This window comes from Kockiozyma suomiensis (assembly GCF_038497685.1).
Source record: "Kockiozyma suomiensis strain NRRL Y-17356 unplaced genomic scaffold V2V93scaffold_14, whole genome shotgun sequence".
NCBI classification, from domain to species: Eukaryota; Fungi; Ascomycota; class Lipomycetes; order Lipomycetales; family Lipomycetaceae; genus Kockiozyma; species Kockiozyma suomiensis.
The window spans coordinates 210,159-235,429 of NW_027117677.1; the positions used below are offsets into that span (position 1 = coordinate 210,159).

The following is a 25,271-nucleotide window of genomic DNA, read 5'->3' on the forward strand; positions in this document are numbered from 1 at the left end:
GTTTCGAGATTGTAAAGTTTATTAATGAAATCGTAAGGAAATGCATCTATACTCTTCATATAAGAAGTTTACTCTTCATCCACATCCATTTCCTCATCCTCCTCACTATCCTCTCTGTCCTCGCTAGCTTCTTCTTCATCATCCTCCATCTCCTCGTCCTTACGCACGGCATTTTGAGCAGCTAGCACGTCCTTCATCGTCTCCATCTTGCGCTGCGTCATCTCATACACAAATGTTCCTAAATGCTCTACGCCTTGCATAACCGCCAGCTTATCATCTTCAACAACTCCCGGTTCTCGTAGTGACGGATACATTTCTCCCACCGCCAATACAAGTTTATCATCTTGAGTGCGCGGGAATTTGTCCAAAAACTGACGACTCTCAAAAGATGATTCAAAGACTGTTGCTCGGCCAAGTACATATAATCCCAATCTTGCACGCGACAAGGCAACAGTCATCCGTCGCAGATCACGCAGGAGTCCGACTTTTTGCGTTCGCACAAGCGAAAAAATAACGTAATCACTATGCTCGCCTTGGAAATTATCCACCAGATCCACAGCCGCTGGGAGTCCAAATATAGGATTTCCTTCACATCTCTCCGAAAGTACATTCTCGATCAATGCCTTTTGTCCAGAGTATAGCGTAAGAATAATGATTTGCGAGGCAGAGTATCCCAGTAATCGCATATACATAAATATCGCGACTGCATACTCCGCCTCTCCCAAGTTCTGTATAAACCCAGGACTAGGTTCACTCTCGCCTAGTCCATGATAATCATCCACGTTTATAAACTGATACTCATGCTTAAACCCAGCATTCGCGACTCTAAATTCGTCGTCTTCAACGCATCGCGCAAGACTCTTCAAGGTTAAATCTGTATAGCGCCATGAAAACAAGGCAGCTAATTCAGGTCTTGTATATCCTTGAGCATCGAGTACATATCTCTTGACTCCAAGTCTCAAAAGTCTGGCGAACAAACTCTGCTCCAAATTAGCATACTTGCCAAACGTTGGCGTCTTAATAATCGGAGAATTCTGGATATGATCACCAATCAAAATCACTCGCTGCAAATTCTGTGATGATGATTGAAGCGTTAATGGAATAAAACTTTCGAGTTCGGTTAGTTGTGCTGCTTCTTCGATTACAACGTTCTCGTAATGAAATCCCAAAGACACTATTTCTTGTCGCTATATTAAACTGTCAGTACGCAATTTTCGGAAATTGAAAATGAAAAAAAAAAAAAAAAAAGACACTTACTCGAATAATCGCCTCAGCGGCAGTCAGAGCAACAACTCTCGCCTCTCTAATCAGCAAATAGTTTGCTCGATCTTTTTCCTTCTTTAATAACTCAAAAGGTCGGATATCATCAATCTCGTTAAAAATCCGCTCTAAATGTCTAAAACACCCATCAGCTACTTCCAAAGCTTCCTCTATTGAATGCAGTTCGGAATTAAATAGCGGCTGCGGCGCATCAGAAAAATATCCAGAAAATGGGAAATTAGAAGAGAGTGTCGCAACATCTGTATATTCTTGATTTTTGAACTTGTGCCAAATTGATTGCACAAATACTCTATAAAAGTATCCCGCAGCCTCGCATGACTCACCAGGAGATCCCTGCGCACCAACTGAATCCGCCAATTTAGCGACACGCTCAAGAAGTTGACGACGACGCTCAAGAAGACTCTCTACGCGCCCGTATCGAGAATAGGAGTCCTTGCTGCCCAGTCGAAGTAGATGCCGCTCATCGACATCCAGAGCCGCGATCCTCTCGAAGAATCGATCGAGTGCCTTCTCAGATTTTGAGATCACTAATGTTCGCTGCAAAGGTTGATTGTGATACACATTACTCACAATCTGCGCGGCAACGTCCGTCTTGCCTGTTCCGGGAGGTCCAACAACCATTGTCAGCCCGCGTTGCGTACCGGAATAAATTGCCTGCACCTGTGCGCGCGTATATGTAATCATATTTCGTTTCCGCGCGTCAATAGCGTAGGGACCCAAACTAGGTAAATGATACGTCGAAACCTCAAGCACATTCTCTTCCTTTTCCCCACTATCTTCTTCAACCTTTTTGCGTCCACGTCCTTTCTTGGGCCGAATGTCAACGACGCGCGTAGCGCGCTTTATAACATACGGCGGCAACGCACCTTCCAAATCGCCCATCGCCTCGGTCGCGACAACCGCTTCCTCAAAACTATCATTTAGATGCGCCCAATTAACAAAAGTATCACCCATATCAACGCTATCGTTGCTCGCGACAATACTCTCAAACGAAGCAGCCTCAGGGTCGCCGTAGCCCATAAAGACATCAACAAGCCACTCGGGAAGTAACAAGTCCTGCGTACCCGCCAAATTTCTAGCTGTGCTGAGTATCGGCTTGAAGTTTTTCTCGTGTGGACGTCGTCGGAAAACGAAGTTTAGACTAGCGTACACTTTTTCAGAATCATTTGCGTAGCTGCTTGCGTCAAGGTTAACATGTATCCGTCTCCTTTTCGCAAGTTTGCCATATAAGGGCTTGCGTCTCGAATGATTTCTATCGTCTGTCTTATCATTTTCATTTTCAGTAATCGACTTTAAAGATCGACTGTTCTGGTCAAGTACGTCGACAACCTCAGCAGCGCGAACGTGTTTGATTCCAATTTTCTGAAATTCATTGGCACTCTTACTATTCGGAATCGTAAGACCGACAAGAAACAACATATCGCCGGATTTAATCGTATCCCAATCCTTCAACACGTCATCCGCGACCTTATCGAACTCAAGATACAACTCTGCGCGAACAAAAGCCGGATTTATCTCTCCCACAAGCGGCTCGGCTACCGTAAGTATCGTAGGTCGAGATATTCGTTGCGCAAGACGACTTGTCCCATTTGCTTTGAAAATACCACTTGTTGCAAGTTTGAGACGGCGTACGATCGCCTCAATATCAGTCTTGATATCATAGAATGATTCGAGCCGCGCCAGTTCAAGTGCCCGACGTGAAAAATCAGACGACGAGAGAAACTGTAGGTTTAGTCTGGGAATAGGTAGAGGTGAGGCTCCAGTTGCAATTTTGTTGAATATGGGACTGCACAATGCCTTTTCGGTAGGCATTAACGACAGTGACTCGTTCAATTGCAGTAACGAAGGTCGTTTGACAAACCTATTTATCAGCAATTCGATATAAAATTGACGACCAATGGGAATACCTTCGATAGAGTATTTTATAGGCATTCCAAGATATTCGCATAGCGATTGTAATTCAAAATCAGTCAACGAGCCAAGACTTTCAAGTAAACTAGCGCGTGTACTAACAGAGCCATAATTAGATAACGCAAGGACAAGCAGTTTGTCTTTAAAGTGATCCAAAGCAATTTTTTGCAGTATTAAAACATCCCTTGCTTTTGCCGCCATAACTTGGTCTTCAGAAAATTCAACTCCAGAAAAATCATTGACAGGGAAATTAATGTAATACTCCAACATCTCCAAAAACTGTCGAATCATCCAATTACGCTCACTAGTATACACAGCACTAAGTTTAACCGCGACAGCAAAATTCATATCTTTGAGTAAACTATTTGTGAATTTCCGTGTTGGCAGCTGCGAAAGGATATTGATCAACAGTTCAAGTACCCGCTCTGTGTACTTTACCACTTGCTCATCTTTATCCGCTCCCTTGACATACAATTTCACTAATAATTCAATGCAGATGGAAAAGATCCAGCTACGGTCAATTCGCATCCGAATCTTCTTCTGGTCATCTGCAGCATCGAATCGTTTATTCACGCTCTTCCACGACTTCTTCAAAGTCGGGTTCTCAGTTAACAAGGCATCGCGAGATGAAGATAAAGAATGCCAGATTGCAATCGACACAAGTGGAGCACATTGTTGACGTAAATGAATAAGCTCGAGAGATTGGAACGCTGCATCGACGAATGAGATTAGATATGATTTTGTCGATAGGGGGAGCTCTTGTGATGTAGAAAGAGTTAAAATGCGCTCAAACAATGTTGAAAAGGCGCTTTCATTCTCAGCAAATATATCTGAATTATAAATTAACACGGAAAACTGCTCAAATATGAAAAGCAATACATACTCCAATCTAGAGAGTTTTCCCGTTTCTTGACAGATACAATCGTAGCAATGAAAATAGCATGTCTATCGGACGCTTTCTCGCTCCAATTCGGCCATAAATACCTAAATATCTCAATCAGCACAGACACAAATTATTCCAACTAGACAGATAGCCACTCACTTTTCTAAAACGAGTAAGGAGTTCAGAATAGTCAAATCCTGATCAGTTGATTGCTCGACTAAATTCGTCAACACGCTCTCTTTAAACTTGATCCTCTTTGCCGTGATCCAATTACTCTTTGCAACTCTATAAACAGCAGACTGATATACGTCTGCTATAGATGGGAATTCGAGCGCCATGATTTTTCAATACCACAACAGCTTGATGTCTTTCTAGCTGTATAAAAATTGGAGGATTGTTATGCTCGATTGGGTTAGGTGAGAAGAGAGTTTTTTGTTTTTGGTGCTAGAGGCACGAAACGAAGTGTGCACGAAGAGGAAAAAAAATTCAAAGTCCCAAAAAAAAAACCTCTACATACAAATTAAGAATTTGCTTGTCAGAGTCAGATAACAGTTCTGTTCATAAGAGGAACAAGTTTAGAGATATTTTAGAGAGACTGGGTTGAGAGGATTTTCAGTAAATCCTTACTATCTTTTTGAATAAGTACCATTATGAGTCGAGGAGGACGTGGAGGATTCGGCGGTGGCCGCGGAGGTGGTGGCGGTGGATTCAGAGGTATGCTGTTGTTTTAAATGAAGAGAATATCGCGTTGAGGAGGATTATGAATGGCTACTAACAATGCATTTTGTTATAGGTGGACGGACTGGTCCGCCAATGAACATGGGACCCCCCGATACGGTGCTAGGTAACTTGCCCATATATCTGTGATTCTTCTGAAAATGATTTCTGAAATAATGATATAAGAGAACAAAGGAGCTAACCAAATCAATGATAAATAGAGATGGGAACTTTTCTACATGCATGCGAAGGCGAGATTGTTTGCCAATCAATAAATACCAAAATCCCCTACTTTAACGCCCCGATATACCTTGAAAACAAGACTTCGATTGGAAAAGTTGATGAGATTCTCGGACCGATTAATGAAGTTTATTTTACTATAAAACCACAGGACGGTGTTGTGGCTACGTCGTTCAAGAGCGGCGACAAGTTTTTTATTGGGCCTGATAAATTACTGCCTCTAGATCGGTATGTCTGATATTTTAATGATCATTATTTTTATTCTGTCTTACTGACTTGCGGGAATAGATTCTTGCCCAAGCCCAAGCCTCCACCAGGATCCAAGCCACCAAGGAGATCAGGCGGCGGCCGGGGTGGACCAGCCGGTGCACGGGGTCGTGGAGGCAGCGGCTTCGGTGGACGCGGTGGCAGTCGCGGAGGCAGCAGCTTCGGTGGCCGTGGCGGCGGCCGCGGAGGAAGTAGTTTCGGCGGTCGTGGAGGTGGACGTGGAGGCAGCAGCTTCGGTGGACGCGGTGGCAGTCGCGGAGGCAGCAGCTTCGGTGGCCGTGGCGGCGGCCGTGGAGGAAGCAGCTTCGGCGGCCGTGGAGGTGGACGTGGAGGTGGACGTGGCCGGTTCTAAAAGTCTGAAAAGTAAAGAGTATTAGTGTAAAAGATAGAGATGAGGTCTATTCTGTAAGAGCGGATTGGATTACGAGGGATTGTATTTAGTTTTGTGCTTTTTAATTACTGTTTTGAGAAAGCGTGTAATGAGAAACTAAGCAGTAGCGCTTATAGTATAATCTGTACATTTGTACTATAATGCTCATCATCTAAAGTCTACAAGCCTTGGGTATTGGATATATACTACGAGAAAGTGCTGCCCATTTAGGTAGTCATTGTTTAGTAATCCTAACGGCGGACCAACGGACCGACGGTGCACCAAAGCGAGAGGTAAGATCCGACGAGTATGACGACAAATGACGTATAATGACAGCTATGAGCATTGATCTTATTATTTATATTATTTAAATTATTTAGCTTGCTGAAATTATTGTATATCATTTGCATCATTTGCTATAATAAGTAATATAGATGATAATAATATGAGGTGGTCGCTGCAGGTATAGTTGGGATGGTAACAAGAGAGTAAAATCAAGAAAGAAAAAGAAAAAGAAAGAGAAAGAGCAAGACAGATATAGAGAATGATATTTGGCACCGAGAAAGAGTAGAAGAGTCAGCATAAGGAAGAAGGGACAAAGAAGGGATGTGGAGATTGAAGCCGAGGCTGGGAAAGCGAGAATATAATTTAGCCCGAACTCGTAGTTGAAGCGACTCATTGAGAATGAGCATTGTCAAGTATTTGCGGAACAATAATACACTACTTTAGAGATAGAGATAGTAATTACCAGATAGATAGTACTTACCATAATAAATAATATACAAGAAATAAGAAATAGGAAATACAAACAAGAAGCAAGAAATAAGAAATGCGAGGCTCATCGGAAAGGGTCAAAGTGGCAAGTGGGGAAGCAGCCCATTACAATACTTTCGCAGACCGCAATCAGTAGACTATATTACTATTAGGATTTATATATATTTCTATTGCTATAAGTTTGATAAATACTACAATATCACAGCATAGCCACTAATAATACAGCAGTACTGCTAATGGCGAGTTCCTTCGATGACGAGCAGGGTCCGGGGTAAATTTTGAGCGCCCGGGACCAGTTCCGGCGTCAGCCCCGAAACAATAATGATGTTGTCCGAACGCTTATTTATCCCCGCGCTCCCTCATCACTTACTTCTCTCATACTCTTCTCTATCACTATTCTTATAACCATCTTCGCTACTTACAAATATCTTCACCACCTACAACTATCTTCTCTACTATGTCTCCTACCAGACCGCTCTTCTATCTCGGCCTCGACGACGCTTCCTCTTCTTCCCCGGACTGTGACTACTCTTCCACATCAGTCTCATCCAGCCACAGGCAAAGCACACCAGACCTCCAACTCGTTTCAGACAGTCTTCTACGACAGCAAGATGCCGATCTAGATGGCAATGAACCCTGTTGGTGCTGGTATGAAGAAGTCCGCAAGTGTCTTTGTCGACGCAGAATACGGGAATCTATAGACAAACTATACACGGACAAGTTCGGTCCGTCGCAGTCTGTATAGATTTTGTTTTCTTTATTTTCGTGTCATTATTCGTATTTTTACTTGACATTATGTTCGGTGTATCGTGGTTTATTCTTTTTTTTTATGGGTTCATCTCCGGAGTTCGTCGTTTGCTTTAACTTGCCTATCATTAGTTTAAATATCATATTTTAATCTGCACTTATTCTCAGATATTCTTGATTGCATTATCTGCATCCTAATAAAAAAAAAAGCCCGAAACCTCTGGAATAGTCTTAAAACAATATTGCTATAATATTCAATAAGATCAATCACATTCGCAGTAATAGCAATAAGATCGATCACATTCGCAATGATAGCAATAAGATCAAACGAAATCTAACAAAACTCCATCCTAACCTTATTCCAAATTCACCCATCAAATCACAAGCAATCATTAAATCTTTCTGATTTCAAATCCATTCTCATGCACACTCTAGTTATCAAAATTCCCTCAATGTTTCACAGCTCAGTTGTTGTTCTGGCTGCTATTCAAGATTCTAAGAATACTCAAGAACAGATTGATAAAGTCGAGGTAAAGACTAATACTGGCGGCAATCTCCTCCTCAGGATGATAATGCTTCATAATCAACTGCGTGTCAATCAACACGTAGGCAGAGAAAATGAGCGCACCAAGTCCACCATAAAGCATCTCGCCAAAGGAAGAGTAAGGGAAAAACGCAGAGATCAATCCGAATCCGAGCAAGATCCACAGTGCGCAGCCGAGAAACGGTATCCAGCCCATAAAATCGTATTTAGTCTGCATGGCAAACAAAGTCAGTCCGACAAAAACTATCAACGTGATTAGCAGGGCCTCGGCGACGATCTTGGTGTTGTAGAACGTAGTGATGGTGGCTACCGAATATCCCTCCAGTAAAGTGAAGCCAGTCAGGAAAAACATATTTATGGGATAAGACTTGCGCTTCCAGAAAGTGAGCACAAGCAGGGCGATCGAACCAAAAAGGCTGATCCACATCATTGATGGATGCCGCTGCACCCAGTTGCGTACAGACGAGTTAAGAATGAACAGCGTCGATAGACCACCGGTCATCAACAACTGCGCCGTCAGGATAGTGTAGACCTTACGCACAAAGGCGTGGCGCACCGAAATAGAGCACTGAGAGACCGAGGTCGAGTACTTGAAGTCATCAGGCAGGTCCGAATCTGCGACGCCATCGGTCTCGCTGCGCGGAGGTAGCGAGCCATGAGGGGCGTCCAGCAGAGGCACGTTCTGCGTGCCCTCGTAAGAAGGCGGAGCCGCAGAATAAGAAGGAGGAGCGGTAGAGTAGGCGTTGGAAGCCATGAATGCAGATGGTGTTATTATGACGATGATGGAGAAGATGACGATGAGGAGGAAAGGTCTGAGAAGACTCTCGATAAGCCGCTGACGACACAGCCCCACACCAGCCCCGTGGCGCAAAGTCAGCAGACATTCACGTGATATAACCTACAGACCCCAGCCTAATGCTGTGACTGCTTTTTCAAGTAACCCTACATATCCTCTAACAAGCTCCATCAAGCGCAACGGCAGAGCGAGTCTCGCGAAGAGTGACCGAGTTCGTCTGTTTGTACATTCGCATCTTTCCTTCTTTTTACACATTTATATTAATCATGCCTGGTGTTTCTGTTAGGTTCGTGTTTCATATTTTATTTATTTCTTTTAAGTCAATGTCGTCGTTCTAACTCTGGTTTAGAGACGTTCCCGCCCAGGAGTTTGTCGTCGCCTATGCTTCGTTCCTGCAGCGCCAGGGTATGTTCTTCTCATCAACTTCTGCTTTCCACCATCTCTTCTAACGTAAATTTAACTATAGGAAAGCTTGAGGTTCCTGGATATGTCGAGTTGGTCAAGACTTCGGCCGGCAATGAGTATGTTTGCAGATTCCGTTTCGTTTCACCCTGCGTTGGCATTCTATAGGAAAGATCCATCTTTCCATCAAATGCATTATGGGCTTCTATATCTCGATTGCAGAACCTTACATTGTCTTTTTCTTTTCTATAGGCTTCCTCCCCAGGACTCCGACAAGTGGTTTTACATGGTATGTCTGATTTTTCTTTCCTCTATTGGCTGCAAAAAAAAAGTCATTCTAACATTTATACCAGCGCGCTGCCTCGATCGCCCGCCACATCTACCTGAGAAAGTCCGTCGGTACCGGCAAGCTCAACAAGCTCTACGGTGGCACCATCAACCGTGGTTCGCGACCATCGCACCACGTCAACTCCTCTGGTTCCGTCAACAGAAAGGTTCTCCAGTCTCTCGAGAAGATTGGTGTTTTGGAGGAAGGCAAGGCTGGTGGACGGAAAATCTCGGAGGCCGGTCAGAGAGATTTGGACCGAATTGCGGGCGAGGTTTTCGCTGGCTCGGCGGAGGATGATGACGAGTAAAAAAGTTGTACAAACAAAATAATATTATATCTATGTTCTCTTGTCTATCTTTTTATGTTCACGAAAAAGTTCGTTCATTGGAAGGCTAAATAAAAATGTGAAAACAATCATTTTAACTGTTTTTTGGAGTATAAAAGCAGTTACAATTCTATAAGACTTTGGGGGGGGGAGGAGGTTTGTGTAATAAAATCTCATTCTGGATAGTAGTAAATAATGATAGAACGCGAGTCTCATTATCAAATTTAAATGCATTAAAGTAGAAAAGTACAAAACGATAGTAATCAAAGAACAAGAATATCCACGCGATCTCCTCTTTTTTTTCCCCTTGTTAACAAACAAACAAAATGACTACAAAGACTTACAAAAAAGATTGAAAAATTAAAATAGAACCATCCCATGACCACGCAAATTCTTCTTCAACAGATTAACAAAAAAAAGACTCCTAGTTATACAAACGCTTTTCATAAGAATACAAACCATGAACACCACCTTCAACCTGTGCCGAAGCAGTTCGAAGTTCGAATCTGACTACATGCGAGTTTACTTTAGCCTGGAAATCGGATAGACTCTTAACACCGATATCCTGAAGACCATGCTGTAAACCAGTGACTAGGTAAGGGATGAACTTTGTGATGGAGCCGCGGTCAATGACGGACCCACTGACACCTTGCGCGACGAGGACTTTGTCGCCTTCAGAGAAGTAGCGCGCAGTTGCCGCGTTGTCGCTCGTGGATTGTTTCTCCATGGCGTCGAGCGAACCCATTCCGCGATACGCTTTCAGGCGCTGTCCGTCGCGGTAAAAGTATTGACCAGGGGACTCTGTAGTTCCAGCCAAAAGACCACCCATCATTACCGCCGAGGCACCAAGCGCAAGGGCTTTAGTGATGTGTCCGACATTCTGAATACCACCGTCAGCAATAGTCGGAACGCCAAATCGTGCCGCAAATTCAGAGACTGAGCGCACGGCAGTACCCTGAGGACGACCAACGGCCATAACCTCCTGCGTGATGCAAATCGAGCCTGATCCCATACCGATACGCAAACCATCCGCGCCAGCAGCGATAAGACTGGCTGCCTGCTCGCGCGTAACGACGTTACCGGCGACGACCTCGAGCTGCGGTAGCTCCTCCTTGATCCACTTGATCATCTCGATCTGGAAAACAGAGTTACCTTGCGACGAATCGAGAATAACTATATCAAGACCCGCAGCAGCGAGTTTCTTGAGACGCTCTTTATCATCCGCACGAGTACCGACGGCGGCACCACAGATGAGTTGCTTCGAATCAGGGAGCTTGCTCGCGAGAGGGTAATGCAAGTTCTTCTTCAAGTCGGTACGCGACAGAAGTGCAGTCAGATTTCCGGCCTTGTCGACAATAGGCAGTTTACCCTTTTTAGACTTGCGAAGGATATCGTTGGCGGTGATGAGATCAATGCCTTCAGAGGCGGTCACAAGATCTACAGTCATGACTTCGGAAACAAGTAGATCATCTTGCTCAAGAAATTGGATATCGCGCGAAGTCACGATTCCGAGAAGTTTACCGCCAACTTGTCCGTTTTCTATATTGAAATCATAGAATGTTAGATCCCGAATTCAAGAATGCGCTTTCGTAATCAAAGTAGGAATGCAAGAATCAGACAAAATTTTCTCCCCATGACCATTACAGTCAAAATACGGTAGAACGAAAGTTATAAAAATATTAGGTTGATACATCATTTTAAACTCTCTCATCATCCAAGTTTGAAATACGGCAGCAAGATGTTTTTTGATTGAAAAAGGTGAAGACATACCAGTAACAGGGAATCCAGCAAATCCGAGCTTGCTCTTAAGTTCACGCACATCAGAGACGGTCGCATTGGGTGAGAGAACAACGGGGTCGGAAATAAATCCGTTCTCGTATTTCTTAACTTTGCGAACCATGGCGGCCTGCTCGTCGGCTGAGCAGTTGTGGTGGATGACACCGAGACCTCCAAGGAGCTGTGACGCGGTGTTTAGTCAGCAGCTGAATCGAACTCGCGGAAATCAGACAAGTATGGTAATACTTACGGCCATGTAAATAGCCATCTCGCTCTCGGTAACGGTGTCCATGGGAGAAGACACAAGAGGAGTCTTGAGAGTGATGCGCTTGGTGATCTTGGTGTCAAGTGTAACCTCAGCAGCTGGGAAGTCTTCAAATCAACCAGATTAGCACGTCGGATCTTTACACAAAACATATAGAAAAGAGAGTCAAACACACCTATCTTTCCAGGAAGCAAGAGGAAGTCGTTATAAGTGAGTCCTCCGTTGAGCTTCGAGTTCATGAGCGTGTCGACATCGAGACCATCGCGCTCCTTGTAGGCAGCCAGCAACTCGACAGCCTTGCTCGGGTCCTCGAACTTTTGAGTCGTATTAGCGGAAACCATGGTGATAATCTCAGGGAAGTTGTATTATCAGGAGATAAGAAGAGCAAGTCTAGAAAGAAGAGTCTGAAGAGGACTCTAGTGGCCAAAGTAAGGTAAAGGAAAGGGCCGCCAAATTTTTTTTCTTTGGCGGCACCAACTAAAAACAGACCCTGTTGGGACTTCCCTATTCTGGCGCGTCCTTCCCGAATCTCCACGTGATAAACGTCACGTGTAGTGCACCTCTTTGTTTGTTTACTTTTTTGAACAGTTCCTGCTCGGCAAACTACGCACGATCTCCCTCATACAGCGCCCTTGATATCACTACTATTTAACAGCAGACGCGCCTCAGCAGTAGATATGGTGGGGCCACTGACGCCTGTTACTTCAACTCACATCAATGTCAGTAACAGCAACAGCAACACAACGAATCGCGCATTCAAAGATTTTGCTGATTTATCGGGGTTCAAAAACAGCACTGTTGGACATTTGCGGAATTTGACTCAGAACGGGTCGGAACTTGCTATACCTGGCGTTACGACTAATGCCGAAGATGTTGCCGGTGCGTTTGTGTTTTGTGTTTTTGAAATGGGTTTTTGTTTAGGTGGCTGGAAATCGGAATGGGGCTAATTGTGAATTATTTACAGGTCTGCAAGGGCGTATTCGATTACAGAGAGCTCAGACTCTTAAAACTGATTCTCGCAATTGGATGGATAAACAACGAAGGTCACTGCAAGCCTACGAATATTTATGTCATATAGGCGAAGCCAAAGAGTAATTACACTCCATCTCTTCAATTACTGAATTAGATACTAATCGCGTGCTACAGATGGATCGAAGCATGTATTGGCGAACACATACCCCCCGTCATCGAACTCGAAGAGCGCCTTCGCGACGGTGTAATCCTTGCTCAACTTACGCAAGTCTTTGCGCCTAATCTTGTCAAAAAAATCTTTCGAGCTCCAAAGTTACAGTGGTTACATTCGAATAATATTCACATATTTTTCAGATTTCTTGAAGAAGTTGATATGCCTGATGTATATATTATTCTTATTTGGTTTAGAATTTTCCGTTTGCCTGCTGACTTTCTATATAGCTGTTTGCGTTTGAATTCACTGATTTATATGACAAAAAGAATATCCCCAAAGTTATATATTGCATCCACGCACTAGCATTCATACTCTCATCCAGCGGATTGGCGCCTCAAATTGGAGACCTTGTTGGAAAGCTTGAGTTTACTGACGACGAAATTCGCGATACCCAGCGTGGTCTTGACGCGGCTGGAATCAATCTGCCAAATTTCAAAACAATGAATCGACATTTCGAACAAAACGCTCAAGAAGAGCGTACCCCAGAGCCTGTCGAGACAGAGGATGAGCGTATTGATAGAGAATTATCCGAAGTCACCAATAATGTTATTTTGCTGCAAGCTTTGGTGAATGGGGCTATTACGCGATCTAGTGTGCGTGCAATGATGGAGGATTTAATTGATTCAAAACAACAGATTACTGAACTCCAGAGTCGTTCTCGAGCAAAGTGGTCTCGTCAATTTTTACAGTCAAGTACCAAATCAATTGCTCTTTATGAGGAGAAAATTACTGCTGTACAGAGTATTATACGCGGCAATCGTGCACGAAAAGCGATAAACGATATGAAAAACCAGCGCGGTCAAGAAGAGTTTTCAACAAAGATTCAAGCGCTTACCCGTCGATTTCTTACTAAGAAGAGAGTCGAAGGGCATCGAAAAGCGCTTCATAAACACATTGATCCAATTGTTTGCATCCAAGCTCAGAGTCGCGGATATTTATGTCGGCAGCGCGTTAACGAGATCGAATTGGCGCTAAGTCGGCATGTGAGATTGACGATTGGTGTCCAAAGTCAATCGCGAAGATATCTACAGCAAATTAGAGCTGTTGCATACACTAAAGAGATTGATGGAAACGAGGACTGCGTTGTTGCGCTGCAGGCTTGTGTTCGTGGATGTCTGAGGCGACGCAAGCTCGATTTAGCGATGAGCGATCTTCATCGTGAAACTCAAAGTATTGAGCAGCTAGAGGCTATTGCACGAGCAAAGAATGTCCGTCGTAAACTTTTCAAGGTTAATTTGGTTTTAGAGTCGTGTCATTCTGAATTAGATGATCTAAAGTCTCGAATTCGCGGTTCGATGGTTCGATCTCGGTTGATGGCCAATCGACTTGATATGGTTGAACATGAAGAGGCTTTACCGCGATTACAAGCGCACGCCAGACGATATCTTTTGAAAAGACAGGTATTCAATACAATTGAGAATCTAACAAAGGCTTTTAACGAGGTTGTACAATTACAATCCGAGGCTCGGGGTGCTTCAGCCAGAAACCGAATCAATACCGAACATGAGCAAATCATTGAAAATGAAGAGCAGATTATTGAGTTGCAAAGCCGGATGCGCGGAGTGCTGGGTAGATTTCATTATTACAGAGATTTGCGAGCGATTGATGAATCTGAAGGCGAAGCGGTCATACCTCTTCAGTCTCTGATTCGAGGCAACTTTGTTCGCGATCGTAGTCTTTTACTGATTGGAAGAATCAGTAAGTATACGGACGAATTAATAGAATTGCAATCGATAATTCGTGGAGCTATTGTTCGTGTCGATTTCAGAACACTTCAAAATGATCTGGATGATTCTCCTGATTCGATTGTCGAGCTACAGAGTCTGATTAAAGGATTCATGGTACGAAAGAGATTCAATGAGCGCCGACAACATTTTGAGCGAAACATGGATCAGGTTATCAAGATTCAGAGTTTTGTTCGCGCAAAACAGCAGGCTGATGCGTATAAGGCTTTGACTACTGGCAAAAATCCACCATTAGCTACCGTGAAGAATTTCGTGCATTTGCTGACCGACAATGACCTTGACTTTGAAGAAGAAGTTGAATTCGAAAAGTTGCGAAAGAAAGTCGTAGACGAAGTTCATCAGAATGAACAGCTTGAGCAATTTATTGACCAGCTTGATGTGAAAATTGCATTGCTGGTCAAGAATAAGATTAGTCTTGATGAAGTTATCAACCATCAGAGAGGAGCAATGCCCAGAACTATTACTGGTGGTTCGGATCCGCTTGATTTGAAGTCGCTAAACAAGACTTCACGAAGACGATTGGAGTTGTATCAAGGCATATTCTTTGTATTACAAACCAGACCGCTGTATCTAAGGAACTTGTTTATCTCGATACAGAAAATGTCTAGAGTCACGGAGATGGAACTGAAGACTATTGAGAGCTCTATTATGTCACTGTTTGGATATGCGCAAAAGCGCAGAGAGGAATTTCTCTTGCTCAAATTAATCTCGAGATCATTGACTGATTCCGCAGATGCATATGAGTCTTTGCAGGATTATGTCAAGAGTCATGATATGTGGGCACGGTTATTCACTTGCTATATCAGGTCAGTTTTTTTTCTTTTGTTTTTTTTTCTACTTGTAAATCATGGTCACAGAGCTAATTTTGCATTAGGGGCACCGAGGAGCGGCAGTATTTGCATCAATTGCTTGCCTCGATTGTCAATGCTATTGTCGAGGATGAGGATCTTGATTTGGAGAGTGATCCGTTGACGGTAAGTCTGAATACTACATCTAGAATAGTGTAATTTTCTGACCTTGAATGTTAGATCTATCATACTGCTATAAATAACGAAGAGCTGAGAACTGGTACTCGGAGCGCGAGAGAGCATAACGTCGTGATTGATGTTGCTATTAAGGATCCCGAAACTCGAGCTACATACATCAAAAATCTGCAGTGCTTACGCGAATACGCAGTCGAGTTTCTGAACACTCTTAGCGAGAGTGTCGAAGATCTTCCATATGGCATTCGTTACATTTGCCGCACAGCATTTGGGCTTCTTCAAAAGAAATTTACTTCAGAGTCTGAGGATCGATTGCTTAGTGTTGTCGCCACTATTCTGTTCTATAGGTTTATCAATGGAGCTATTGTTACACCGGACATATTTGGAATCTATGCTGTTCCGTTAAACCAGCTGCAAAAGAAAAATTTGAGTCAAACTGCACGTATTATAACACAAATTGCCTCTGGAAGATTGTTCAATGAGGACAATGTGTTTTTGCAGCCATTAAACGTAAATTTGACGGCATATATTACGCAGATGAGAGATGCTGTGCGACAGATTATTGATATTCCTGACCCGGAAACATATTTCGACATGGATGAGTATGACGATTTGACGGCTCCGCAGCGACCTACATTGTATATCAAGACATCTGATATTCACTCTCTGCACTCTATGGTGGAGAATTATGCTGAGATGATTGTTCCGGAGTTAAAGGATCCGCTTCGAGCTGCGATAAAAGAACTTGGGCCACTCCCGCCGACCTCGAACGAGATTCTGAATGTTGCGAAACTAACTGAGGTTAAATTGGATTTGAATCCTAGTTTTGTGAGTGTTGAAGATAAGGATGCGGAAGTGAATTCTCTGCTTATGGCGGCGAAGAGATGCGTGCTTTACATCATTCGCGTACAGAGCGGGTCTAATTTATTAGAGATACTTGTCCAGCCTGTTACGGACGACGATGAGCGCAAGTATAGAGCTATTCTTGATCAGGAGAAAGATTCAAAGACCGAAGTTACTTATTCAACTGATAACGTCCTCGGAGATCTTACATTGCTACAGTATAGAGATTTGAAAGTGATTGCATTGGAGCAGATCATTGAACTAGAGCGTCTGGGGAAGATTACTAGGAAGAATTATTTCCAGGATTTACTGAATGCGATTGCGAACGATATTCGAACGAAACGAAACCGGAGGATTCGGAGACATAAGGAAATTGATAGTGCGAGACAGACACTGAGCCATTTGGCAGAGAAGGAGACATACCTGCAGACTAAACTAAAAAGTTATAATGATTATATTGAGCATGCTATGTCGACTTTGCAGGCGAAGAAGGGGTAAGTTTTTTTTGTCATCTATTATGAAAGAGTCTTGTTTTACTGATTGATAGTAGGAAACGGAGAAATATCATGCCGTTCACAAAGCAATTTTTCCATATGCGTGAATTGCAAAAAACAGGCCGTGTGCCTAAATTTGGATCGTTCAAGTACTCGGCGGCGAAGTTGCTTGAAAAAGGAGTTCTTGTTGATATTTCAGGATTTTCAGACCGACAGTATGAGAAATTAGATGTTACGTTTTCGTCTGATCAGATTGGGGCGTTTTTCGTTGAGGCCTCGCAGGGATCTATTAGAATACCTGGTGGTACTGCCGATTTGACGTTAGATGAATTATTGGAGAAGCAGTAAGTTTTCTAGTTTTATTTTTTCTTCGTTGTTTTTATTTTTGTTTTTAATCATTTATTTGGTTGTTAACTTTGTTATAGGTTTAATAATCAGCAGACACTGAAGTTATTTGATGAGATGGCGACGCTAAATACGAATTTGTTGCTGCATTTGATTTTCAAGAAGTTTTACCGAGATGGTTAAGTTGTGTTGCATCTGATTGCACCGGATTGTGTACGATCAGTTTGTAGATACTGTGATTGGTTTTTTGGGTTCCTTTTGTGTAACTGAGAGCGTAATTGATAGGTTGATTGATAAGAAATTCTCTTAATTGTATAATACATTTGCCGATTAGCAAAGAAAAGAAAAAACAAATAACAATCCAAAACACCATTCCATACATAATCATACACGTAAAAAAAATAAAATCTATTCAGCGACGTCATCTTCAAAAGTCGGGAAATCAGCAACAAACTCATCGCCATCGTCAGATCCTTGTATTCGGCATGCGAGAATTGTACCGTCGCTGATACCGAGAGATTTTAAAGACTTGCTGAACAAAGATGAAGAAGCTTGAGTCCATCCCTTTGAATAATCTGTATTATCAATGGGAATTCCTATTATTAAATCCTCAATTTGGAATTTGGAATCTGAGTGATCATCAATTTGAGGTTCAGAAGCTGCTGTTGTCTCGAATGAAGGCTTTGGAATTGAGATGTCCTCAATTGAAGAAGAAGGCGTGAGAAGAGTTGAGGATATTGATTTATAGACTTGAGATTTCAAAGCATCTAATGTTACGGTGTCGGGCAAGAGAAGGAATACCGTCTTTTTGCCATACTTGACTTTGATCGTTGATGCGATTTCTTGTCGGGCCTGCGTATGTTAGCTTTAAATCAGACAAATTAAAAGAGTTAAATATTGCCTTATACCATTTTTTGAAAATAGCGGATACAAGAATGAATTAGAAGAAGTAAGATTGGAGATCAACAGAAGGAAGATGTTTAGAGGACGGAGGAGTTTGAAGGAGAGTAAGTACGAGACCCTCCCTCTCTTGAAGTTATGTACATGAATTAATGAGGTTCAGATGCCGTAGATATCTCAACAGAGGAAGGTCAAAGAGTACAATCTTATTTTCATAAGAACTGTATAAACCAGTCAAAAGGAATATATCGAGTATGTCAACACGTATACGAAGTCGCCCGTCATCGTCAAGCATTCCAACAGTTCAGTCAATGACATCTGTTGATTCCACAGGAGAACCGGAAGTATGGACTAAAATCTGTAACGAGGTAAAATCTTTATTGGAATATGCGTCTATGAACGAGAATACAAGGATACAAATTGGCAAAATTGGGGATGTCAGTGATGAGGAGGAGGAGGAAGATGGAGATGGAGAGCAGGAAGAGAATGGCAGTAGTCAGATCAAGTTGGAGGACAGTGAGTGTGCATTTATTGCTCATTTTTGTAAAACATATATTCTAATAAGTATATTGCGACGCAGATTCAAGAGTACAACTGAAGATGTTGGATCAATTACGAGAATTATATCAAAAACAAATTGATTATGCTCAAACCGAGAAACGGTATGTCACTTGATCGATTCCAGCAGAGAATATTCAAGCTAACAAATAATCTGTATTAAGATTGCTGGATCAAGCGGTCGAAGATGTGTCAATCCTCACCGCGCTACGACAAGCGACAGAATTAAACGGTGCAGATAATAAACGGAAAAAGAGAAAAGTTGAAGAAGCTCCAGTCACGGCTGAATCTCCCAAAAACTTTAAGAAAGCAAGAAGGTATATATATATATATATCAAGTCAATCTACACAAGCAAGTGTTAATGTATAATACTAGTGGATCCGCGGTCCCAAACGATGGATACGTGGTTGGCGCGCAGGTTGCGTTTCGGCTCAAGAAAGGTCGCGGGGCGGAAGTTGAATGGATTCAATGTGAGATTACCAAAGTTATCGGAGAAGGCAGTAAAATTAGGTACGTTAATTCTTGTCATTCACATTTACAGGACAGATTAATAATAAATATCTGTACAGATTCGAAGTTCAAGATCCTGAACCAGATGAAAATAACAATCCCGGGCAATCATATAAAACAGGACCCAAAGACATTATAGTAATCCCCGAGACATCAGGAGGATTATCATCTTATCCTACCGGAACAAGGGTACTAGCTCGATACCCTGAAACAACAACATTCTACAAAGCTGAAGTTATGGGAACAAAGCGTGACGGTACCTGTAGACTTAAATTCGAAGGTGAGGAGGAAGTGGGCAAGGAAACTGAAGTGGAGAGACGTCTAGTGCTCGAGGCGCCAAAGTAGATTTTTTTGTGCAAAATGTATTTGAAATAAAACTCATTATATAATTCCTTGTATCCGTAGAGTTTTGGATAAGTACGTCATCCCTGCCGTCTTTGTTCATCATCAATCAACAATCCTCTTTCTAAATCAGTAACAAATTCTCTCATTTGGACTCCAATGGGGACAACAATATCAGTAGACTGTTGACAAACCACTCCATGATTTTCTTTTAACTTCTCAAGTTCTGGTCTGATTCTGGACAGTATATCTATAAACGTCAGTTCCAATATCAAAAGATAACATAGAGCAGAAAGGAAACTTATATAATTGAGTGATGGGATAATATGGCTCGGTAGCTCGAAGCGATTCAGACATCTCGGCTCGCGTCGGTTACACAATCCACAAGCAATGCAAATCAAAAAAAAAATAGACAGAATTCAATTATTAATTCGCAGATGTAAAATGGTAATAAAGGCCGAGCAGAGAAGCTGTTGTCGCGTCAGCAATTGTTTTGCTCGCGTAGTCTGTTGATAAAACCGCAACCACGCGTTGGTCTTCAGTGATCGTCGCGTCCCACGTGAAATCGCTAGCGCCAGAAGCAATTAAACTCGGTTCTTAAATAAATTTCGAAGTACATCAAAAGAGTCGTCCTTTTAATCTTGAGCTCTTATGTACGCAGTTTCTATTATATATGAAACACTCTTATAATTTCTTTTGTGCCTTCTCATAAAGTCTAGGAAAAGAAGCTCTTAACAATACTCGCTCGTAACTAGCTATTCAAGCTATTTTTTATTTTACACTCATCCCCTATTTACATGGCCTATCGGCTATAAAACACAATAAATAAAGCATATTTTCACCCACCACCTAACAGTTTCTCATTTTTGCTAATAAATGATGATATACAGTCCGTCTGACCTAGACGCCAAAAAAATCAAACTGGTAATAAGAGCATATTCGTCTTATATTTGAGTTTATCTCATTGCGGCTTATTTTGCTCCTGCAGAAACTGATCAAGATTCAAGTTAGCCATATCGGCAGGGAACCCAGTAGTTGCCATATAAACATCTCCCGGTGCATTTACACTCGGCGTCGGTCCAGGTGTGACCATATCAGGCGCAACCAACGGCGGTTGCTGCGGCTGCGGCATAGAAGTGTTCATTTCTTGGCCATAAAACTGCATCGAGGGTGTTGTTATCGGACTTGGTATATGTCGCGGCACCTGCGAGTGCTGTGTCATCATTACAGGCTGAGCAATAATTTGCTGTGCTGCAGGCGCAGCACTCTGATAAAATTGCGGAGTCATCTGCTGACTTTGCGTACTGACGGGAAGCGGTTGAAAGGATGGCGCGCCAAGAATCATCTCGTCGCGACTTGCGGGCGACTGTAAGTGATGTGTCCCAGTACCACTAATCGACGATTCATTTGAACGGCCATCGGCCATCTCCTGGCCGGTGTTAAAAGGACTGTTGTAGATGTTATAATTTGCCACTGCGGAGGTCGGCATCTCGCCTCCAACTGTTCCGTAATATGGACTTCCACTCAGCCCCACTGAGTTCACTGACTGAGTAGGAATTGCATCTATTTGCTCCGGCGTCTCGTTGACAAACATTGACGACGGAGACGGGTGAAATTGAGCATATTTCGAAGGTCCCTTTTTCATAACCCGCTGCCGAATCTCTGAAATAATCTCCAAACATCGTCCAGAAGGCATATAATTTTTATAGGAAGCCATTAAACAACATACTCGATCCATATCGTCTAATATACTATCCTCATTGACACCATTGGCATCATACTTCATCGTATGACCAAGCACCATCGCAGAAATAGACCCCATAGCATAGCTCCCTGAACACCACCAAGGAAAAACAAATGCAATAGCCTGATATTCTGATGACGAAAGGCTAGTGTCCCGAGTGTCGGGGAAAATAGCTATTGATTTATGACCTGCTTCCATTGCGCGATGGGCACATTTTGTTGTGAACTCTCGCGATTCTTGGGATTCGCCGGGGATATCGGAGCGGCAAAGACACGGCCGATTAATCATGCGTATGATGTCATGATACTGCAAAGCAAGATGAATGCGCTGGTTTACATAATTAGCCATCATTTCACATGAAAAGAATTTTTCTCAAACAAACCTACCATTTTCAGCAATGAAAGATCCTCAGCAAGAAAATTAACTTTTGAGTTAGATTCCAAATGAAAAATCTCTGGCAGATTCTTTTTCCATTCAATCGTCATATTGTTCAAATCTCTGATGATCCGCAAAACAGAAGACCAGCTTGAATTAACTATTTCTGGCGCATACAACTTATCAAGAACTTGTCCCAAAATACGAGCCAGCTCCACTTCATTAAGAAAATACTTGGCATGTAGCTTCTTTGACATTGTCGTCTCTTGAGAAGTCAATTGTGGGATAAAATCAAAATTCTCTGATTCGGCGCTAATCGAAGGCAACGGTGCCGACATCGCAAAATCCGAAATAATTGACGGCCGACCAGTCAATCCACACAATGTTCTCTCAAACACATAAAGGGCATTCCAAAGGCGAACGCGGACTTCCTTCTGAGCTTCAGTCAATTTAGCTTTGTTGATGCGCAGATGAAGACCAACTGCCTGACCTTGCCGAATAGCTAAACCTAACAAGCAATAGCAACGGTTAAGATGGTTAGTGCAAAATAGGTAAAAACTCAGGAGCGAGATGTACTGAATATGCTGAACATCTCCGGGCGCGGTCACATCTGGTTTCAAAATCTTGGAGCGAACGTAAAATTGCAGGTGGTCAAACTGATTATAGCCGATTTCGATCCGAGCAATATGCGCATAAACAGACGCGATTGCGAAAATGATATTTAATAGCGCAAGCCATTGTCCATTCTGATCATCAAGATAGCCAGCCCAAAATAAATCATACTGATATCTAAACAGAGGCTCGAGAATAAACGGGAAAGACGGATGAACGGTTCGGAAATAACATTCGACAAGATGATCGGCGGCATGCCGAGGCGGCATTGAACTCAAGTCGACTGCCTCGACAGCAAGATCAAGATCGTCGAGATTGTAAGAAGTAGGAATGTCAACGAGTGACGGATCTAAAAATCCAGAATTTCCAATATTTTCTTCCTCGCCAGTCGAATCGTCATCAGAAGAAGCAGTATCGAAGATCTTCCTGATCCAGTCGACACTTGACGATTTCCCCACGTATCCTTCTGGACTCGATATGCCGATAGAATTTATATCTTCGTTGAGATGATCGATCGAGCCAGTTGATCCAACTTCGGCCGATACCAGGTCTTCGCCCGCCAACTCTGAATCGGGGGTGCTTTCAGCCTCGATGGCGGCTTCCTGATCAACTGTCCCCGGTGGGGCCTCAGGTGACATGTCAAAGGTGCTATTTTGCGGTAGCGTCGATTCTACAGCTCGCGAATGTCCCTTGAAAAAATAAAAAAAGAAGACAGTTAGCTATGAAGAAGGAGGCCTGGGAATGCAAATGCATACTGTTTGCGGTCTATACACCTCATCGATCTGCTCGCGACTTGATTCAGGAAGACTCGATCGCAGTCGCCTTAAGGTTGCTTCGTACTGAAAGACCTTATCGCGCAGAGTCTGTAGTTCTCTAGAGAGTTGTGGAGGTTAGCAACGAGGAGGTATGAAACACGGAAGAACTCACTCTTTTGTTCGATCGCGCTTGTTGTTTGAGTAGTAGCAGCCGATACCGAACGCGCGACAGTGAGAGCATGATGGTCTTTGAACGTCAGCAAATAAGCAGCTTATACAGACAAAGTTCAAACAAAGTATACTCACTTGTCTCCGCTGCACTGTATTCAAGCCATTAGCATAAGTTCACGAGCACTCAAATGAATACCAACCTTTGTCTTTCTAATCCGACACGGCTCGCAGGCATGCGATATCCTTGCCGACCGCGAAGCCGAATGTGATGATGATGACGACGATGATGCAGCCGCGTTTCTATGCTGTCCACGCGCAGCCGCCTGCGTCTGTGATGAGGACGCTCTAGAGGTCGAGCTGTCGCGAATTTGCTGCTGCTCCAAAGGCGACGAGGTAGAGCTCGAGTCCGGGGGCATTTCTGGGGCTGGTTTTATTTTGGCGTATTGATACGAGGAGACAGACGGGCCGCTCATACTTTTTATTGAGTCTCGGATAGACTAGGCTTATTCTCGCAAGATCGCTACTAATCCAATTTCCCGCCACTGTTCGTCTTCGATAGATCGACATGGCAGTGATCAGCCGCGCAGGTCAGCACTCTAGCTTGGATTAGTAATAAAGCTTACTTAATATGTGGATAAGCAATGCTTCAGGTTCTTGTAATTTTCAATACTATACACATGCAATTCCTCCTGATCAGACACAATCCAGTTGTAGCCATACATAACGCAAAGCAAATCAATAAAAATGCAACTTCAACTCAGACAAATGCTCAAGGTAGCAATCCAGCACATTTTCACATCTTCACATCTTCACTGCGACGAAACAGCCTTCTTCTTATGTACCTTTGCTTTCTTCTCCCGATGCACTCCGCGAAACTTGGACATCAGTGCGCTCGCGGGTGGCGGTGGGCCCTGTTGTGGCTGGCCACTTGATATCGGCTCCAGCACACTTGCCGCAGACGGGAACGATAGTACGTACTGATCAATAGCCACTCCGCCTCTAACTCTATGAAGTTGCCGCTCATCAACGACCCTGAATCGGGACGATAGCTCGTATTGTGTTTTAAGTGGGCCGACGCTTGACCATGCCCTGCGTACGCTGTCTCGTCTTGGCGGATGCGGCAGCGGTTGCGGAACTGGTACCGCAGTTGCTATACTTTCTGCAGTTATATTCTGACTGTAAATCTCGTGGTCGAGTTTGAGCATGACTGCTGCACTGCTGGCGTCGATGGTAACCGACTCGTCTCTTTCTAGACCCGCAGTCGGCGTTAGTGTTTCGTTGCATTCTGTGACGCTTGACGAGGCAAATGATGTTTGCGCACCATCTCGCATGTCGGCTATGACGTGTTTTGGTATGCTACCATCCGTCGTGGATTTGCTGTCTGTGGCGGACTTGAATGGCTGCTGCGTACTTTCTGCCTTTGCCAATTCATGCTGTTCATCTGCCTCGTTGCTATCCGCATCCTCATCTGCACCCTCACCTCCCTCCTCTTCGTCCTTATCCTCTCCAATTTGCCGCTTCCTATTGACATCCCCACTACTCATATTCGTAGAGATACTCCCAACCCACCCACTACCTGCACCACTCTCATTCAGACTACCGCCGACCCCAGCGCCGCCCACAACCACGCCATCCGCTGTTCTTGCAACGCGAAATCTGCTGCATAGATGATCGTAATCTCGTCTCCCGCTCATCCCCTTACTGTAAATTCAATTTGTTTCCTTGCTTTAGTTTCTTTGCTTTAGTTTCTCACTTTATGTGCACGTGTATACACGCTGGACTGATTAGATGATTGCGGTTCACTCACACAGGCACATTGCAAGACAAACCTGAGCTCATATCCAAATAGAAATTATAACAGGAATAATAATTTATCTGATAGCAACGGCCACAGACAGTATTCACCGTCTCCACGCACAGCCCAATAGTCGTACTAAATAACAAATGATGTTGAAAGATGAGAGAATCAGTGCGCGAAACTCGAAACGCGAGGCTTAGTCCAGAATTGGGAAATCAAGCTTTTTGAAAGTTAGTTTACTTATTTGGGCTTTGCTATCCCGTTGCTGCTCTTTACGCCACTA

The 25,271-nt window shown here is 43.3% G+C and overlaps 9 protein-coding genes across 9 annotated transcripts; 4 read left to right on the forward strand and 5 right to left on the reverse strand.

The window, feature by feature from the left end:
• Position 1: 1 nt before the first annotated feature.
• V2V93DRAFT_374673 (P-loop containing nucleoside triphosphate hydrolase protein) lies at positions 2-4,526 on the reverse strand. Its single transcript, XM_066911295.1, has 4 exons — positions 4,235-4,526; positions 4,076-4,176; positions 1,258-4,022; positions 2-1,187 (listed from the first exon to the last, which is right to left on the reverse strand). The coding sequence occupies exons 1-4, from the start codon at positions 4,411-4,413 to the stop codon at positions 69-71; spliced, it is 4,164 nt and encodes a 1,387-aa protein (XP_066763813.1). The 5' UTR covers positions 4,414-4,526; the 3' UTR covers positions 2-68.
• A 57-nt stretch (positions 4,527-4,583) lies between these two features.
• On the forward strand, positions 4,584-5,831 carry V2V93DRAFT_374674 (Gar1/Naf1 RNA binding region-domain-containing protein). The gene is made up of 4 exons (XM_066911296.1): positions 4,584-4,789; positions 4,869-4,919; positions 5,014-5,260; positions 5,321-5,831. Exons 1-4 carry the CDS (start codon positions 4,726-4,728, stop codon positions 5,649-5,651), a joined length of 693 nt encoding a protein of 230 aa, XP_066763814.1. The 5' UTR covers positions 4,584-4,725; the 3' UTR covers positions 5,652-5,831.
• A 1,499-nt stretch (positions 5,832-7,330) lies between these two features.
• Positions 7,331-8,523, reverse strand: V2V93DRAFT_374679 (inhibitor of apoptosis-promoting Bax1-domain-containing protein). Its single transcript, XM_066911297.1, has one exon. It carries the CDS (start codon positions 8,486-8,488, stop codon positions 7,655-7,657), a length of 834 nt encoding a protein of 277 aa, XP_066763815.1. The 5' UTR covers positions 8,489-8,523; the 3' UTR covers positions 7,331-7,654.
• Positions 8,524-8,736: 213 nt separating this feature from the next.
• Positions 8,737-9,814, forward strand: V2V93DRAFT_374680 (40S ribosomal protein eS19). Its single transcript, XM_066911298.1, has 5 exons — positions 8,737-8,816; positions 8,880-8,935; positions 8,997-9,051; positions 9,185-9,221; positions 9,286-9,814. The coding sequence occupies exons 1-5, from the start codon at positions 8,797-8,799 to the stop codon at positions 9,565-9,567; spliced, it is 450 nt and encodes a 149-aa protein (XP_066763816.1). The 5' UTR covers positions 8,737-8,796; the 3' UTR covers positions 9,568-9,814.
• On the reverse strand, positions 9,769-12,070 carry V2V93DRAFT_350011 (IMP dehydrogenase/GMP reductase). Its single transcript, XM_066907959.1, has 4 exons — positions 11,802-12,070; positions 11,612-11,733; positions 11,356-11,542; positions 9,769-11,124 (listed from the first exon to the last, which is right to left on the reverse strand). The coding sequence occupies exons 1-4, from the start codon at positions 11,965-11,967 to the stop codon at positions 10,010-10,012; spliced, it is 1,590 nt and encodes a 529-aa protein (XP_066763817.1). The 5' UTR covers positions 11,968-12,070; the 3' UTR covers positions 9,769-10,009.
• Positions 12,071-12,103: 33 nt separating this feature from the next.
• Positions 12,104-17,590, forward strand: V2V93DRAFT_374688 (uncharacterized protein). Its single transcript, XM_066911299.1, has 8 exons — positions 12,104-12,505; positions 12,591-12,717; positions 12,773-12,980; positions 13,040-15,363; positions 15,432-15,531; positions 15,586-16,877; positions 16,934-17,221; positions 17,303-17,590. The coding sequence occupies exons 1-8, from the start codon at positions 12,304-12,306 to the stop codon at positions 17,403-17,405; spliced, it is 4,644 nt and encodes a 1,547-aa protein (XP_066763818.1). The 5' UTR covers positions 12,104-12,303; the 3' UTR covers positions 17,406-17,590.
• A 525-nt stretch (positions 17,591-18,115) lies between these two features.
• V2V93DRAFT_374692 (SGF29 tudor-like domain-containing protein) lies at positions 18,116-19,580 on the forward strand. The gene is made up of 6 exons (XM_066911300.1): positions 18,116-18,229; positions 18,286-18,638; positions 18,703-18,784; positions 18,845-18,997; positions 19,057-19,191; positions 19,251-19,580. The coding sequence occupies exons 2-6, from the start codon at positions 18,377-18,379 to the stop codon at positions 19,534-19,536; spliced, it is 918 nt and encodes a 305-aa protein (XP_066763819.1). The 5' UTR covers positions 18,116-18,229; positions 18,286-18,376; the 3' UTR covers positions 19,537-19,580.
• A 476-nt stretch (positions 19,581-20,056) lies between these two features.
• Positions 20,057-23,833, reverse strand: V2V93DRAFT_374695 (fungal-specific transcription factor domain-containing protein). Its single transcript, XM_066911301.1, has 6 exons — positions 23,391-23,833; positions 23,326-23,339; positions 23,192-23,266; positions 23,020-23,137; positions 21,664-22,953; positions 20,057-21,604 (listed from the first exon to the last, which is right to left on the reverse strand). The coding sequence occupies exons 1-6, from the start codon at positions 23,661-23,663 to the stop codon at positions 20,495-20,497; spliced, it is 2,880 nt and encodes a 959-aa protein (XP_066763820.1). The 5' UTR covers positions 23,664-23,833; the 3' UTR covers positions 20,057-20,494.
• On the reverse strand, positions 23,834-25,184 carry V2V93DRAFT_374699 (uncharacterized protein). The gene has a single exon (XM_066911302.1). The coding sequence runs from the start codon at positions 24,882-24,884 to the stop codon at positions 24,000-24,002; it is 885 nt and encodes a 294-aa protein (XP_066763821.1). The 5' UTR covers positions 24,885-25,184; the 3' UTR covers positions 23,834-23,999.
• Positions 25,185-25,271: the final 87 nt, after the last annotated feature.